At 39.0% G+C, this 17,180-nt stretch overlaps 2 protein-coding genes across 4 annotated transcripts in view; both read right to left on the reverse strand.

The window, feature by feature from the left end:
* The window catches only part of WASF1 (WASP family member 1), a 150,608-nt gene extending 140,725 nt beyond the window's left edge, over positions 1-9,883 (reverse strand). Inside the window, exon 1 of the mRNA XM_067011631.1 lies at positions 9,864-9,883. The gene's annotated coding sequence lies outside the window, so the exon portion shown is untranslated. The remainder of the gene's footprint in view (positions 1-9,863) is intronic.
* Positions 8,709-17,180, reverse strand: part of METTL24 (methyltransferase like 24) — a 107,046-nt gene continuing 98,574 nt past the window's right edge. For all 3 annotated transcript variants that reach the window (XM_059083634.2, XM_067011652.1, XM_067011653.1), the window contains one exon: positions 8,709-9,992. In XM_059083634.2, coding sequence (XP_058939617.1) covers positions 9,678-9,992 — 315 coding nt within the window. In that variant the 3' untranslated portion in view covers positions 8,709-9,677. The remainder of the gene's footprint in view (positions 9,993-17,180) is intronic.

Here is a 17,180-nt window from a genome sequence, read left to right on the forward strand (position 1 = left end):
GCACACAGATTAAGTTTTAACACAGTCCATATTTATTCACTTGGCGCCACTGAGTCGTGATTGCATCCATTTTAGAGTATACAAATGATTGGGGTTCTTTTCCAGCATAAGAAAGTTTCCAGATTATGTTGTGACTAGAATTAAGTGGTTACAATCTGGCTCCTTTTCCTCACTGCAACCCTTTTGTCACACCCAGGACAGATTTCCTTCCTAAAAGTTAGAATAAAAGTGATGCTTTAGTGAAGATTTAATGAATATTTCAATACTGAAGCATAGGCTGGGAATATGTTGTCCTAAATAGGGAGCCAGTTTTAAGATAAGGAACAGGGAGTAGCCTCAAACAGGCACTTCTCTAAGTAGAACAGGATAGAGTGATTTTTGAGGATCCATTGTGAGGCTGGTTGATGTCCTTAGCATGTTTACTTATTACCTGGAAGAAAACATGGACAATGAACTAGCAAACCCTTGGATGGTAGCTGTAAGAATTGCAACACTATCAACAATTATAGAGACTCTACTTGAAGAATACTGTTTCTCAGGGTGTAGACTGAGAACCACCTGGAGATGGTGTCACTTACTGAGGTACAGAATTCAGAAGAAAGTAGTGGTTGGTTGAGGAAACCATAATGAATTCAGGTATGGAGAAGGGAAGTGTGAAGTGCCATCCAGGCCAAAATATCCATCAGCAGTATTAACTTCGGGTATCAAAGTGAGACCTAGAGAACATTGATGCTATATTTCATCAAAGATGCTGGTTTTTCACATTTTTAACATCTCTGAAATAGGGCTATGTCTTAAAATCAATGATGTGTCATAGTTTAATTGGTGGCATTCTTTCTTAATGGATCATAAAATAACTGATGAAATACAGTATAAACAAGGCAATTACTAAGGGACCTAAGAAGAAGAGAAGATCCAGTGGAAAGAAGATTCCATCTTAGCAGCTGGTTCGAAATTCATGTTATCAAATATTTGATCAGTGGGTAATAAATAAAATGAATGAACTACCAAAAGATTGCAATTTTACAAATACTATATATTCATTCCCTGGTTCAAAGTCAGCACTTTTAGTAAGTTCCCCAGATGATATGCACACTAAGAATGAGAATTAGTGGAGTCTGAGTTTATCTTGAATATTTCAGAAACTACACTGTTTAGAGTGTATAAACTCAGAGAAATTTAGCTAACCAAAAATATATACACGTGTGTGTACGTGTGCATGTATTTATATGCATGTGTGTATTTGAATATGATATACATTTTACATGTTTATATGTATACCTTCCATGTTCAAAGTTACTTTAATAATTGTAGAAACAATTTTCTCAATCTAAACACTGCAATTTTATCTGAAACTTAAAGAAGTCACAACTTGCAGCCAGAGTCCTTAGAGTGGCTTTATTTTTAGTGACAAAGTGATAACTCCTTTGCTTTTACAGCTTCCTATAACTGCAATAACTGTCTTCAGATGATTTTTTAGCTCCCCACATCCTACTCTCCAACCTTCAGCATTTTTGAGATCTGAGGAACTAACTCAAATCTCAAACATTTTGTATTTAAGCATGTGTTCTAGTATAGCACTAATAGAAATACATGAGCCATATATATAATTCTTAATTTTCTAATGGCCACATTAAAAGGGATATTAATATAAATAATATATGATCCAAAATATTCTTTCAACATTCAATTATTTTTAAAATTAATATTTTACTTTTCTCATACTAAGTCTGAGATCTGGTGTGTATTTTACGTTTAACAGCACATCTCAATGCAGACACTAAATTTTCATCAAATATTTTATGTTTCACACAAAGTAGATTTACACACCTAAGTTGTTCCAAACAGACCTACTAAGAGTTTTCTAATAATTGAATCAAGTATAAGTTTTTAACTTAATTGAAAGTAAATATAATTTAAAATTCATCTCCTCAGTCATACTAGCCACATGCTAGATGATCAGTAGCAACATGTGGCTGCTGGTTACCATACTGTCCATACAATCCTAGTACCACTTTTTACACACAGTGGCTCAAATACCCAGCTTTACTGCTTCATCTTCTGAAAGACAAAATTTTTAAGGTTCAAACTACTCATAAGATGTCTTATTTAAACAAAATAAATGTTCATATTTTTCTGTACTACATTTTGGACAGTTTGCTCAGGTTTATCTTCCAGTTCACTTTACAGTCTCTTCGGCTGTGTCTAATCTGCTGTTTAATTTATTAAACTCATTCCAGTGACTATTTTTCCTTTGTGGTAGGTCTATCTGTACTTTTTTATATCTACCTGTTCTTCATATGTCTTATTTTTTATGGTTTCTATATAGTCTTCTATGCCTTTAATCACATCAAATAATTTATATTATACTTTCTCTAAGATTGTTATTCTGTTATCTCAAATTCTTGGACTGAAAATCCCAGTGTATAATGTGTCTGTTAACTCTATCTCATGGTGGGCCATTTCCTTGTCAGTTGTAATTTTTTATTAGGAGTTCATCTTACGTGGGTCTTGTTTTTGGGAGGAAATATTTTGTAGTCCAAGTTGACGAGTCCCTTTGAGTGGTTTTACATTTGCATCTGCCAGGCACCCCTGAGACATCAACCCCTAGAACCAGTTTTATATCTAAATTTTTCAGCTTATGGATTTCTCAACCACATGATTATAGATTCAACTCTTTAAACAGGCTGAAGTTTTCAAATTCTCATGAGAAACTTTTATTTTCTCCAGAGCTATAGCAAGGGTAGACTTCCTTGTGCTCAGAGGAAGGGAGGTAGGGGTAGTTTTTAGAACCCTCTTCCATCGAGATAGTAGCCCTCCAAGGGTCCCACTGCTTCAAGTATCTCACTCAGTTCCAATGCTTTCCCCCAACACAACAGGCCTTATCTCTAATGCTCTAGGCCACTGGCCATCACTGGTATACTGAACTAGGACCACTGCAGTGCAGGTTCCTGCTCTACCTCTCTGGTTCTAGGGTCCCCAGAGCTTTTTGTGCCTGAAGATTTTTCTTTCTTGGGCATTCATATATGTCCATAAACACATACACATACATACATAGATATATGCATACATATATATTCACACATATACATACAGAAGGATCACCATAAAGATATATACTTAATCTAGTATCTTTGGATATTGCCACTTTGTTAGGATAGTCTAAAAACACAGAAGTGTAAACAAGTGCAGTCTGAAACATTCTGATTTTTAGAACCTTGTGAGTTTAAGTGTGTTATCCTAAAAAGGTACTTTACCTAAGGGCACTTCACTCCATGACTGGAGAGCCATCATAATGGATTCATCTTTTATCTGGGGCTTTTCTTCTGACTAAACATATCATTTGGATTCTCCTGAATTTATCCTAAGACTTTATAGCACACAAATTGAGAAATTACCTAACCACTGTCTAAGCCTTCTCTAATCACAAAATGCTAGAATAATGAGATTTCAAGATAGAAGAAACCTTAGAAATCAAATATTCCAACCTAAGATATGAAAATAGGCCAATAAGGGTGATGAATTGCTTGGTATCACGCAGCTGGTTAGCAGCAGGGTCAGAATCTTTCTCCCTTCATCCTGCTATCCTTTCTCTTCTACATACTGCCGCTTAAGTGTGTATTTTTAAAACTGTCAGATTTGTGTTGTAATCTTTGTTGCTTCCAGCTTGCTTTCGCTGAGGTAGTTTAAAAGATTGTATTTATTTCATCTTTTAGGAAAAGAGAACCTATAGCTAAAGAGATTCTCATAGCCTCTTCCATGAGAGTTAGACCTAATGGTAACTGTGCCCTAAAGGACTTTTCTTGGTCAGACTTCAAATATCCTGGAGAACGTAATACCCTCTCTCACCTTGTTTTTACTCTTTGAACAACTACCTTAAATTTTTTTGTCCTAGAAAAACAATGTGATTTTAATCATTTTTGTAGAAATACCAGCCCCTGTCCTTTACATCATCATACCTTCTTTCTCTCATAAACTGAAAAATATTCTCCATGCTACTGTGACTTGTGACCAAATACACTGACTCTAAAAAGTGTGTTTTCTGGGAATTGGTTAAAAAAAAAAGGGGGGGGGGCAATGAGGAATGAGAAAGGAAGATTGAGGTTTTATATCCTAGGGTACCTTCTAACAATACTTGAGCCTTTAATTATTATTGTATTTATTCAATTATTATATAGCTCTCAAGTCCCCAAGGTCAAGCAAGATCTTCAGGTTAGCATCCTTTAATCAGGAATGAGGACTATTGCAAGCAGTGCAATAAACAACCACGTCAAGAAAAGGACAAATTGTGCCTAAAATTAAATTAACCAAAAATGAGAAATATTGGTCCATCTAAATTCCAAAGACATTTTTAATACCAGAAAAAAAGTCAATAACAAATGATGATGAAATAATTTCACTGAAAAATCCTTTGTGAAATAGCTTTCTTTATATTCATATTCAACAATATTTATGGAGCACTTTTGACCTAGCAGGCTCCATGGTAGGCACTGGGGATACTGACATGGTGTTTACCCTCATGGAGCTTACAGACGTCTGGGAAAGCCATTACTTACACAAGCAGATCCATTAAAGTAAAAAGAGCGTAAAGTTGGGGAGAATAGAAGACATAGTAAGGAGACATAGCTGGGGGCCTTCAATAAGGGAGTCCCTGAGAAAACGATGTCTGATCTGACACCAATCCTTGAGAAGTAATACTTTCTTGTACAGATAACTAATAGCTTATTTTTATTGATACATAATTGTGGTTTCTCAATAATGTTATGGAACCCACTTTGACTTTTGGTTATTATATATACCCTCCTAGGGGCGATGTCAAAATATCTAATGACTGGCAATGCATGACAGAGCAGTTCAAGTAGAAGCTAAACACTGGGATGGGGCAGGGTCCTGGAGGATGCCTACTGTGCTGTGCATTAACTGCTTGATCTTGGGGCGGTCTGGGGGTCTTGTGGGAGGCAGTGCAGTGGAGGAGAACCTCTGGAGGACTGAGGACCGCACACCAACTCTGCCCCCTGGTACATACTGATTGCATATCTGTCCTATATATACTGAGTTTCTCTATTAAAATGGTCTAGATTAGAATCCGAACTTAGCAGGAAAAAAAAAAACCCTTATTACTTCAGACAATCTTATTGCATAAAACCAATCACTAAGAAAAACTTAAAATATTTTATATGAGAATATGAATTGCTAGTTTTACACAGCAATTAGTTTTAACAAGTGTTGGGAACTAGCATTTCTCCATACAGTGCTAAATATAAAGTGTGACAATATTAAGCTTGCTTGATTTACTTAAGGACAGAAATACAATAAAATTAAAGAATTTCTAAAATTAAGCAGTTTAAGAATATCTTGAATCTTTGGATTACGATTTCATGTGGTAAGTAAAGTTCAAATACCTCTCTAAATGTAAGAAAAAGGAACATACTTTAGCATACAATTAAATGCACTGAATTCACAAAGAACCAGCAATTGGCTAGTATAAAAAAGAATTATGTTATTGCTTAAAAGGCAAAATAAATTTATCTCTAAAAAGAAGAGAATTATATTACATAATTGAGCTTGTAGGTTACCTACCATTGTATAGTCAAGAAAAATAATCTGTTTAAATGAGGCCTTCATTTTTCATCTGGAGAAATATGACGACGAGCCTGGCTCCCTGGTATTAATTCAAGCTTTGCAAAATCCAAACATGTAATACTTAGGAAATGCAAATCTTGTACTGTATTTACTATATACTAAAATCTTACAGTCAAAGCAGAAATGCTTACATGAATAACTGATTTGGACTAAACATTTGAAATTCATGAATTTGCTTTTGTTCTACCCTGATGTAAATACTGCTGGACCTTCAGTCAATTCTAACAGAAGTTTGTTTATCTCTTCCTGGCTCACTTCATTTGAACTATGTCAAATAGTTACAAATATTTATATGATAACCTATTATAACTGTGTCAAATACAATCACTCTAAGAAAAGGGAGAATGGGAAAATTGTTTTTCTTTGACTTTAATCTCAAATTGTGATTTAGCACAACCTTTTGTGCTAAAAGGTTGACCTCTGAATCTCTTACATCCTCATATGTCTTTCATCCAAAAAGGAACAGTTTTTAAAATCATTTGAGAAGAGCATTATTAAATTTCTATCTTCAGATGCATTTATGAGCACTGCTCTGGTAGGAGTTAATTAAGAGATAGATGTATGTCACAGATATTCACATCTGAGCTCATATATCTGCAGGTCAAAGGCGAGTTTGAAACAAAGGAAACTTACACTGCACTTCCAAGTGACTGGGCCTTTCCTAAAATCTAGGAGCAAAGTGCGGCATATTGGGACCAGCAAGGGCCAAGAGTCACTTCCAGGACTTGTAAGATCTTTCCTGGCAACCTGAATATATTGACAGAGAAGCTGTTGGGACCCCATAATTTTTCAGTAAGCCTCCATTTGGTGGGCACATTTTAATTAAGTAGATTGTTTAAATTAAACCTGCATGCTACAAAAATGATCCCAACTCTAACAGATTTGCAGGTCTGGTCTTAGTATATTTGTAGGCTTTTCTTCCCATTTACTAATTGGGAGGCAAAAATATGTCCTTACGTTTGTCAAAGGCTATTGAAGCAGATTGTGGAGGGGCCCTGCATGCGCTTTGGGATCTGGCAGTCTGAGATATGGATTCCTGCTTCACCATTTGAATAACCTTAATAAGGTATTTAACCTCTCAGAGTTTCCTTATCTGTATAATTGGGAAAATTACACTTCCTCATAGGACTGTTTGGAGAATTAGAGATAATCTATGCACAGTACTGGGCACATAGTAAGCTCTCAATGAATAGCAGCTCTTGATTTTGTATGTTTGTTTTTTGTATTTTGTTTGTGTTGTTTTTGTGGTGCTCCTGGCACCTAGGGGGAGGGCCAGGGATGCTGCTAAACATCCTACAATGCACAGAATGGCCCTCCTTCCCCCAACAAAGAATTATCCAGCCCCAAATGGAAATAATGCTGAGGTTAAAAAACCCTGGCCCACACAATAAGCATAATAATTCTAGAGGCAGGGAAACCATAGCAACAGTCAGAATATTCATCACAAATTTCAAACTCTCCATGAAGGGAATGAAGGACAGTCTTAGAAAAAAATCATAAAATAAGTACAAATAACAATTGAACAGGCTGACTAGTAGGTGGGTGTGGGTGGGTGTGTTTGTGATTTATTTTGAGTTTGTCTTTATTTTCTTCTTAACAGTACTTCCATTCTTGCTTCAGATATATATAGTGTGATGAAGTCAATGTTCTGCACCACCAATCCGGAATAAATGGTAACCTGTCCTGTACAAAGGGGGCTTTCAATAATGCCATTAATCTTCAATCCCATGCATTAAAAATCTTGGTATGAGCGTGAATACATCTAAAACCTAGTCATACTAGATACTTAGGATTAGTATACTTCATACCTTGGTGTATAAGAAGGGTTAAAAGGGCTTCCCTGGTGGCGCAGTGGTTGAGAGTCCGCCTGCTGATGCAGGGGACACGGGTTCCAGCCCTGGTCCGGGAAGGTCCCACGTGCCATGGAGCGGCTGGGCCCATGAGCCATGGCCGCTGAGCCTGCGCGTCCGGAGCCTGTGCTCCGCAACGGGAGAGGCCACAACAGTGAGAGGCCCGTGTACCGCAAAAAAAAAAAAAAAAAAAAAAAAAAAAAAAGGTTAAAAGTTTTAATGTATAAAAAGATCTGTGTTTACTTTAGTGTATAACATTTTTATTAAAAAATGAAAGATAATCTGTGATATAATCCAAACAGGACTGAAGTTAACTTTGTTTTGGAGGCTACACCATGCAAACTAACAGTAAAAACCACTTTTGAGTTTGATAAACTTTTTGTACTTTTGAAATACCTAGGGACATTGAAAGCAAATAAACTGTTATTTCAAATCAAACTTATTCAAGCTGGTCCTCTCACCTCAATGACTTTTATTAGTGTACTATAAATTTTAATATAAAAAACCTCATTTATATTTTAAAACATCATCACTAATAATTCAGAAAGTCTTATTCCCTTTTGAACCCAAGTTAGTAAGATGATATAACTCTATTGTATTTTGATTTCACACCTGAGGAATGATATTTTCAAACCACTGCAAAAAGCAAAAAGCCAACCCAGGGAATGTCTGGGGTGGAAGGAGGTAAAACAATGGGGAGAAGGAATCGAGGTCTAGTAGTAATCGGTATTTGATGCTCTCCCAAAATTTCTTAAATGAACAGTGTATGTATTCCTGCTCTCTTGGGATATAAAAATAACAGAAGATGTACTTAATTTATAAAAAGGTAATAGGTTGATTTATTTTTATACTATTTAATTAATTTATTTGAAATAGGATTTTTGAAAATCATTTGTAGGGGTAAATGTCTAATCCTGTAAATAGAAATGATAAAGATTGTTTGAACTACTGAGAACATGCATTATCTGCTTAATTAAAAAATATATACAGGGCTTCCCTGGTGGTGCAGTGGTTGAGAATCCGCCTGCCGATGCAGGGGACGCGGGTTCGTGCCCCATTCGGGGAGGATCCCACATGCCGCGGAGCGGCTGAGCCCATGAGCCACGGCCACTGAGCCTGTGCGTCCGGAGCCTGTGCTCCGCAACGGGAGAGGCCACAACAGTGAGAGGCCCGCGTACCACAAAAAAAAAAAAAAAAAAAAAAAAATATATATATATATATATATATATATACACAAAAACGATTGGTATTATCAAAACACACTGTATCTGTCCCGGGAAAGAGAGACTCTGGCCCTCAGGCCACAGGCTTACAATGAATGCCAACTGGCACCAAGGAAAAACTTAATCTTGGAGATAATATTTTTAAAAATAAAAAAATAAAAGATTTGACACCATAGGCAAGTCGGAGGTTGAGAAATCAGGTTTGAAGACACCCAAGTTCTGCTTTGTGTTTAGTTTCATAGGAACAGAGGGGATTTAAGGCTGAGCATGAAAAGAATCCTGAGCTGAATAACTTGATACTCTAGTGTTTTAAACTCAGTTACATAATTTGGTGTGTCTGAGTTCCCAGAAACCAGAATCAGTGGTTCTTATAAAGTCACAGCATGGCCTCAGCAAAAACTGAGGAGGAATAATTGAAATCTACAAGGCTGTAAAGAATGTTATTGACACAGTGAACAAGAAAATCCTCGGAAGAGGTGATTTAACATCAAATGAAAGGTCCTATTTTAAACAGCAGGCTACACATTTAAGGATCTCATCAACCCAGTAAAAACAGAAATGTGATATAATTTCTTTTTCAGGGTGGTAAATTCATGGATTACAGATACATAATTAAATTTTAGGGAAAACTGAGATAAGTGTGGGATTATCTTCCAAGCTGAAATGAAGGAAGACAAGCACCCCCACTCTGTCAGAGGCAGACAGGCAAAGAGCCTGGGTTTGGGCAGATGGAGGTTGACTGCTGTGGCACTCCTGTGTCCATCCCCTCAACAAGTGTTAACTGTTCCCCTACCATGGGCAAGATGCCAGGCTACATGTACTACAAAGGCAATAACACAATCCCTGCCTCAAGCAGGTCACAAGCTAGTGGGAGACTGGACAAGTAAACCAGAATAACTAGAATCATGGACATGATCCATGCTGCAAATATTTCCTTGAGTTCTTGATGAGTTCCTGCATCCTATTTCCATCTTGTATTCACCCAACTCAGAGTATAACAGCTACTCGCATTGAAAATATCTTTCTTCAGGAATAGCTGAGGTTTAGATAAATCTTTGTAACTGTGAAAAAGCCTGAAATCCTGTAGTTCTAACTCTTTGAGGAGGCTGTACCAGAACCGCACAACACTGCTGTCACTGCCACTGACCTCAAACCCGGGCCAGTGGAGATGGATCTCAAAGATGAGCTGTCCAATTTGTTCAAGGACATCTTCCAGAATAAGATTTTCCAAAACTTTCCATTCTGCGCTTTCCAGATCTGCTTTGAGAACATCAATCTGTAACAAAATGATGAAATGAGATTAGCAGAGTCAATAAACATTGTTAAAAATACCACTGATATCAGGAGCATCACTGTGTGTAGCTACCTCCCAAGAAAGCAGAATTTTTCAAATTTTAGAGTTGTAAGTCTTTTTCAAATGGTCACTTATGACATGAATTTCTAACCTCACGCCACACCAAATGTTAATATACAAATAATGAAATACCAGTCAGAAATCATGATGGACCCTCTTCCTCTCTGCCCAGTGGGAATGGGTGTCCAAGAAGGAGATGCTGGAGCATGTATATCACAAAGCACCATGCCCACAGCCTCTCCCCAGCAACCTATATGCTGCTCAGAGGAACCCAGCCATGTCCTGGCAGAATGGTGGCCTGCAGGGAGGGACTGACAAAGGGCCACTGCCTACAGGAACCACCTCAAAAAACCTTACCCCCCACCAACTTCATCAGGATTGGAAGCCAGGGAAAGAGTTCTCAGGTATCTGAATTCTGGACTTAAAAATAAAATTATTAACATTATTCCGTGATTTCTTTAAAAAGTATATACCAGTACAGTGTTCTAAAAAAATTTCTAATAAAACCATTCTCTGTTCATTTAATGAATACAAGTTCACATTCCAGGTGAAATGGAACATAGGAAGAAGAGTAGGATGGGAGAGATTTTGCAATTAATCAAGCTATGAGAAGTAGCTCCTTTCTGCTGACTTTGCACAAAATCCGTTAGAATAGCAGAATACCAAATACTTCCAGAAAGCAATGAAAGCTAATTACTTACGGAGTGCTTCTTTGCTCCTGGCACTATGCTAAGTGCTTCACCTCGCAATATTCATTTACTCCTCTCAACAATTCTACAAGGGTGTATCCCTATTTAAAGCTGAGAAAACCAGGCTCAGAGATTAATCCATTCTCAGTCACACAGCTTGAGAGACAGTGAACTCTGAACTGAGTCTGTCTACGTGGCCCATGTTCTTAACCACGATATGATGTTGAATTCCCATAAACCACAAGAGGAAAAATGGTAACTCGGAGTTCCTAAAAGGCTTTGGTTTGGGGCTTCCCTGGTGGCGCAGTGGTTGGGAGTCCGCCTGCCGGTGCAGGGGTTGCGGGTTCGTGCCCCGGTCCGGGAGGATCTCACATGCCGCGGAGCCCGTGAGCCACGGCCGCTGAGCCTGCGCGTCTGGAGCCTGTGCTCCGAGGCGGGAGAGGCCGCAACGGTGAGAGGCCCGCGTACCACAAAAAAAAAAAAAAAAAAGGCTTTGGTTTGGAAAATAAGGTGCTAATGGAGAGGGAGTAAGGGTCAGTGAGTACAAGTATTGTTATCAGCATCGCCATTTTACACTGGAAAGCAGAGCACCTTCCAGCTTAAAGAATCACTTTCCACATACATTATCTCAGCAAAACAGCCCTATAGGTAAGCAAGGATTTGGTAAAAATGACTTTTCTGCTGCCAAGAAACGGAGGGGGAAGTTAAAGGGGGTAATTTGACCACACAGAGGAAGGCTGGCACATTCAGACACAAACTGGAATAATTAACATGCAGGGAATCACTGCAATAGAGCAAAGCCTATAGTTCCAAGAAAAACCCTAAACAGCTCTTCAGGAAGCTGCTAACTGAAGTCACCAAAATCCTACCCATGAAAGTGAAATATCTTTGACTTTTCAGAAGGATGAATAAGAACCAAGGCCAATCCTGCCCCAGCCTCTCCTTTCTCTCAGTGCACGTCTATTTGACAAGCTTCTCATTTGCAGCTGAAACATGAGGCTCTCAGTGAATGGTAAAATTCCTTGTGTCATTTCAGAGTTGACTGGAGGAAATGCATAGAATCCAGATATAATTGATCCAAGAAAATGGTCTTTGCCCGGCATACTGAGACCCTGCAGGAGAGGCTTTCACTCACTTGCCTTGGATAGTACCTCCTGGTGGACCAGGGAAAGAGTGATAGTAACAAACCCAAGAATATCAGGAGGCCTTAGAAAAGGCTAGATATCCATAAACCAGCTTTTTTGCTGTTGCTGTTGGTCAATGGTTCCAAAATCAAAGGGAAAAGTTGAAAGAAACAAAAGCAGCTTTCTTTTCTAAAAGGAAGGGAGCAAAGGCAGGTTCCATGTGAACATATACAAGGATGAAATAATTCTCGTGAATTGGACACAATAGAGTTAATTCCCTCTTTTTTTAAATCTCTGCTGCCTTGGCGCATACTTGGCTTTGTTTAATCTTCAAAGTTTTAAGCAGAATATTCCTGAATTAGGGTAATTAGGCTGCCAAAAGAAATACTAAATCAAAACTTCACAGAATTTTTTAACTTATACAGAAAATATCCAAAACTCAAAATCAACATTTGTTGTGTCAGTTCACATAGTCAAGAATATCTTGGGTTTCTTACAGGTTTATTTTTTACCATGGCTTTCTGTGAGTTTGGATATATTGAGTGTGATCAATTAATCAAAGTATTAGAGGGGCAGAGTAAACTTAATCAGCCTAAAATTTCAGCCTAAAATTGGCCTAAAAATTATATTGGTAAAGTGTAGAGGAATATACTTAACATATTTTTTCAATCATATTTTTAAAACAACCTATCAATCAGAAGTTATGAACAATTGGACTAGAGCCCGTGAGCCACAACTACTGAGCCCGTGCACCACAACTAATGAAGCCCACACGCCTAGAGCCTGTGCTCCCCAACAAGAGAAGCCAGTGCAGTGAGAAGCCCGTGCACCGCAATGAAGAGTAGCCCCCGTTTGCTGCAACTAGAGAAAGCCCGCGCACAGCAACGAACACCCAACACAGCCAAAAATAAATAAATAAATTTATAAAAAAGAAGTTATGCGCAACTGGAAAAAAACAAATTATTAGGCTAAGTCATAGCAAATACATGCTTTCTTTAGAAATGCAATTTTCATTTACAAAATGCTATTCCAACTAAAGAGCAAAAAATATTTCAAACATGACCACACTCCCCCACCCTCTTTTGAAGCCAGTGACTGAAAATTCTCCACTTCAATCAGAATTATAAAGGTTTATCTAAATCACACAGCCCAGGGGTAGTACAGCACTGAGGAAGACATAGCTCTTTCCTATTTTCCAGCCTTAGCGCACAGGCAGCCAAATGTGGTGAATAAAACACGGTTTTCTCTTCCAGTGTGCTTTTTCTATTTCTTGCATTTCAGAATGTTCTATTACCACAGCTATTTCGCAAGTGTAATTTCTATTATTACTGCGTAATGCACCCAATATTATCGTTATTATAAGGTGCTAAACATCTCTGAATAAGGTATGCCACTCTTAAAGATTCTAATATCAGCTTTCAACAATTATGGCACTAAAAATCATGCAAATTATTATATTGGAATAATCAAGTGCCAATCCTAATACAGTTAGGTTAAATCAGGTTTCTTGAGAAAAACAACTAAATGTTAGCTCTCTGTAAACTCCGGAATAACTGAGGACATAGTCTCAAAGGAAGTAGATGAAGTAACCTATTTGGTATAAATCCAGAGGCATTAAAGTAGTCCTCCCATCAAAGTTATCTCCTTTTCCTTGTGCCTGAAATATATAATAAATCACCTTTTATAGAACTTTTTGAGGAAATGAGAATTTTAATTTTAACTGGATTAAGATGTGAGGCCATCTGGAAGTTTCCTCTTCATGGGCACCGTTTATCCTGTGTTCATCCACCCAGAAATGCAGAGATGAGAGGAAAGGAGGGTAAGGTGCACTGGCACGGGTATTCGTTTGCTAGGACTGCTGTAACAAAGTACCACAGATTGTGTGGCTTCAAAAATAGAAATGTGTTGTCTCATATTTCTGGAGGCTAGATTTCCAAAATCAAGGTGTCCAACACTGTTGGTTCCTCTGAGAGCTATGAAGAATACTCTGTTTCATGCCTCTCTCCTAGCTCCTGGTGGTTTGCTGGCAATCTTTAGCATTCCTTGGTTTCTTCATCTCTGATCTATGTCTTCATCTTTACACAATGTTATTCCTGTGTACGTGTCCAAATTTCCCCTCTTTATAAGAACACCAATCATATTGGATTAGGGACCCACCCTACATCATTATGACCTCATTTAAACTAATTACGTCTGGCTTGACTCTGACTCTATTTCCAGTTATGATCACATTCTGAGGAACCAGGGGTTGTGACTTCAACATACGCATTTTGGGAGGACACAACAGTGTTTGAAGTAACCACTGCTATAGAGCTTTGGCAAGTATGTGTCAGGAGCCAGTTTTCTGGGGCCAGTGCCTAGGGAAAGTGTCCTGTACCAGAGATCCAAGGGCAAGCAACTATCTGAGGGAATTATGGATGTTGTCCTGCTGGTCCCTACATCAGCCAACACTGACAGCTCCAATCTTGCTAAGTGGCAAACCCAAGGCAGATCAACAAGCCTCCAAAGCCAATTAAAACCATCATCATGGGGCTTCCCTGGTGGCGCAGTGGTTGAGAATCCGCCTGCCGATGCAGGGGACGCGGGTTCGTGCCCCGGTCCGGGAAGATCCCACATGCCGCGGAGCGGCTGGGCCCGTGAGCCATGGCCGCTGAGCCTGTGCATCCGGAGCCTGTGCTCCGCAACGGGAGAGGCCACAACAGTGAGAGGCCCGCGTACCACAAAAAAAAAAAAAAAAAAAAAAAAACCATCATCATGAAACCCCTTTGCTTCATTCCCTGGGTCTTTCCTGGACACACAACCAGGCCCAGCAGGTGTGGCTCCTGTTTGGCACCCTCCTGTTCCTTAGCCCATCCCTCTCCCTCCTCTGGAAACTCCTTCAGGCAGTCAGTGTCCTCATGCCTACAGCTCCCCACCTGAGCCTTTTCCCCTTCGAGGGGGTTCTCCAGTGGGATAGGAAGATTTTGTTACATGCTTGCTAACTTTCAAGAGGGCAAAAGTGGAAGCTGCAACACCAGCATCATTTCTGCTGCATTCTATCGGCCAAAGCGAACCACGAGGCTAGCCCAGATTCAAGGGGAGAGGAAATAGATGCCACTCTTGAGGGGAGGAGTGGCATACACAGAAACGACGAGACAGTCATTGTTCACAGCCATGTCTGCAGATAATTGACCCCAATGCTTGAAAACAATATTATTTTTTGTACAAATCCATGAATGAACTACAGTATTACCATAGACATGAGCCTTAAATGAACACAAGCAACACTCCAGGAAAAATGAACAATAAAGCCTTTATTCATCAGAATACTATGAAAGAAGGGACATTAGGGAATTCCCTGGCAGTCCAGTGGTTAGGACTCCGTGCTTTCACTGCCAAGGGCCCGGGTTCAATCCCTGGTTGGGGAACTAGGATCTCACAAGTCTCGTCGTGGTGCAGCCAGAAAAAAAGAAGGGACATTAATTAAAACATGGTATTTTCTGTTAGATCTGGCTTTCCTTGGAAGCTGACAGAGAACCTGGGAAATCCAATGGATTAAAGATGACTAATAAAGAAAATTCTGAAAAGAACAAGTAAATATGTATAAGTCCTAGATATATTAGTCTACTAGGGCTCCTATAACAAAATACCACAGACTGAGTGACTTAACAACAGAAATTTGTTTTCTCACAGCTCTGGAGGCTGGAAGTCCAAGATGAAAGTGTCAATAGGTTTGGTTTCTCCTAAGGTCTCTCTTTGTGGCTTGCGGAAGGCTGCTTCCTCACTGTGCTCACATGGCCTTTCCTCTGTATGAGCACTCCTGCTATCCCTTCCTCTTCTTATAAGGACACCAGTCCTATTGGATCAGGGCCCACTCTTACAACTTCATTTAACCTTAATTACCTCCTTAAAGGCTCTATGACCAAACACCATCATATTGAGGGTAAGTGCTTCAATTTGTGAATTTGGGGGGGGGGGCGACACAATTCAGTCCATAACAGATATACAACAGGTACTTTTGCTGTATTTTATTTAGAGGCAACCAGTATCTCCGCACAAAGAGTTTTAAAATACATCCCTGTTACTGCTATAGCAGCCCAGTTGCTGGAGAGGGCCAGCAGTTCCTTCCTGAATAGCTAATGGCTACTCCAGTTCTGGGTAGTAAAAATGTGAGCCATCTAATTAATTGAAGGTGAGTCATAGACACTGTGGCAGATTTTATTTTCCAAAGATGGTCTCACCATTAATGCCCATCTCACATGCTTTTCTACAATATGGCCTTGACCCTCCTCCCATCAAGAGATGAAGTTGATGTCCCCTCCCCAAGGATAGCTTCTTGGGGTGCAACCTACACAGTCACACCAGGCCCTGCACTTAAAAGGGCTCAACACTTGGTTTAATGCTCTGTTGTCACTGACTTGAATTTCTTAATACGTTTTGAACAAAAGACCCTACGCTTTCACTTTGTCCTCAGCCCCACAAATTCTGTATCCTGTCCTGTGATCCTCCCCTTGAATCTTGATGGGCTTGTGACTAGGGACTACTAGAGTCTGGTAGAAGTGACTCTAGGTGACATTCAAGCACAGGCCATAAAGGTGATGCAGCTTCTCCTTTGTTCACTGGTACTCTTTCTCTTGAAAACGTTAGCCACCATGCAAGGTGTCCAAGTGCCCTGAGGCCACCATGCTATGAGTCCAAACTAGCCCTTGCAGAGAGACCATATGAAGAGACTCAATCAATATGAAGAGAGTGATGCCTGACTGAACCCAGTTGCTCCAGCCAGCATCTGACTGCAACCCGGTAAGAGATCCTGAGCCAGAACTGCCCAGAAAAGCCCTTCCCAAACACTGACCCCCAGAAACTGGGAGAGATAATAAAATGATCAATTGCTGTTGTTTTAAGAAACTTAAGTTTTGAGGGTGACTCATTATGTGACAGGAAATAACCAGAACAGAGACCAAGTGCTGTTTATGCAAGTCTTCTTTTGAAACGTTACAAGTTATTTGTATAGTGTCAAATACTATATTTTCCAAAGCTGTGACTTCTAGAAATTAATGTATATTTAACCAAAGATATTTTCTTATTAAAAAACCAGTACATAGTCATTATTTAAAAATTAAAGCTACAGATAAGCAAAAAGAAAAAGAATTAAGATACACATCATCTAGAGTTTAAAAACAATTAACTTGAATACCTGGTATATTTCTCTTTTTTGTGTGGTTGTTATATCTTATTTTCCAAATAACTGATTAAAAATATTTACACACCTACTTTTTTTTTTTTTTTTTTTTTTTTTCCGGTATGTGGGCCTCTCCCAT

The sequence above is a fragment of the Kogia breviceps genome, chromosome 13 (assembly GCF_026419965.1).
Source record: "Kogia breviceps isolate mKogBre1 chromosome 13, mKogBre1 haplotype 1, whole genome shotgun sequence".
Classification (NCBI taxonomy): Eukaryota; Metazoa; Chordata; class Mammalia; order Artiodactyla; family Physeteridae; genus Kogia; species Kogia breviceps.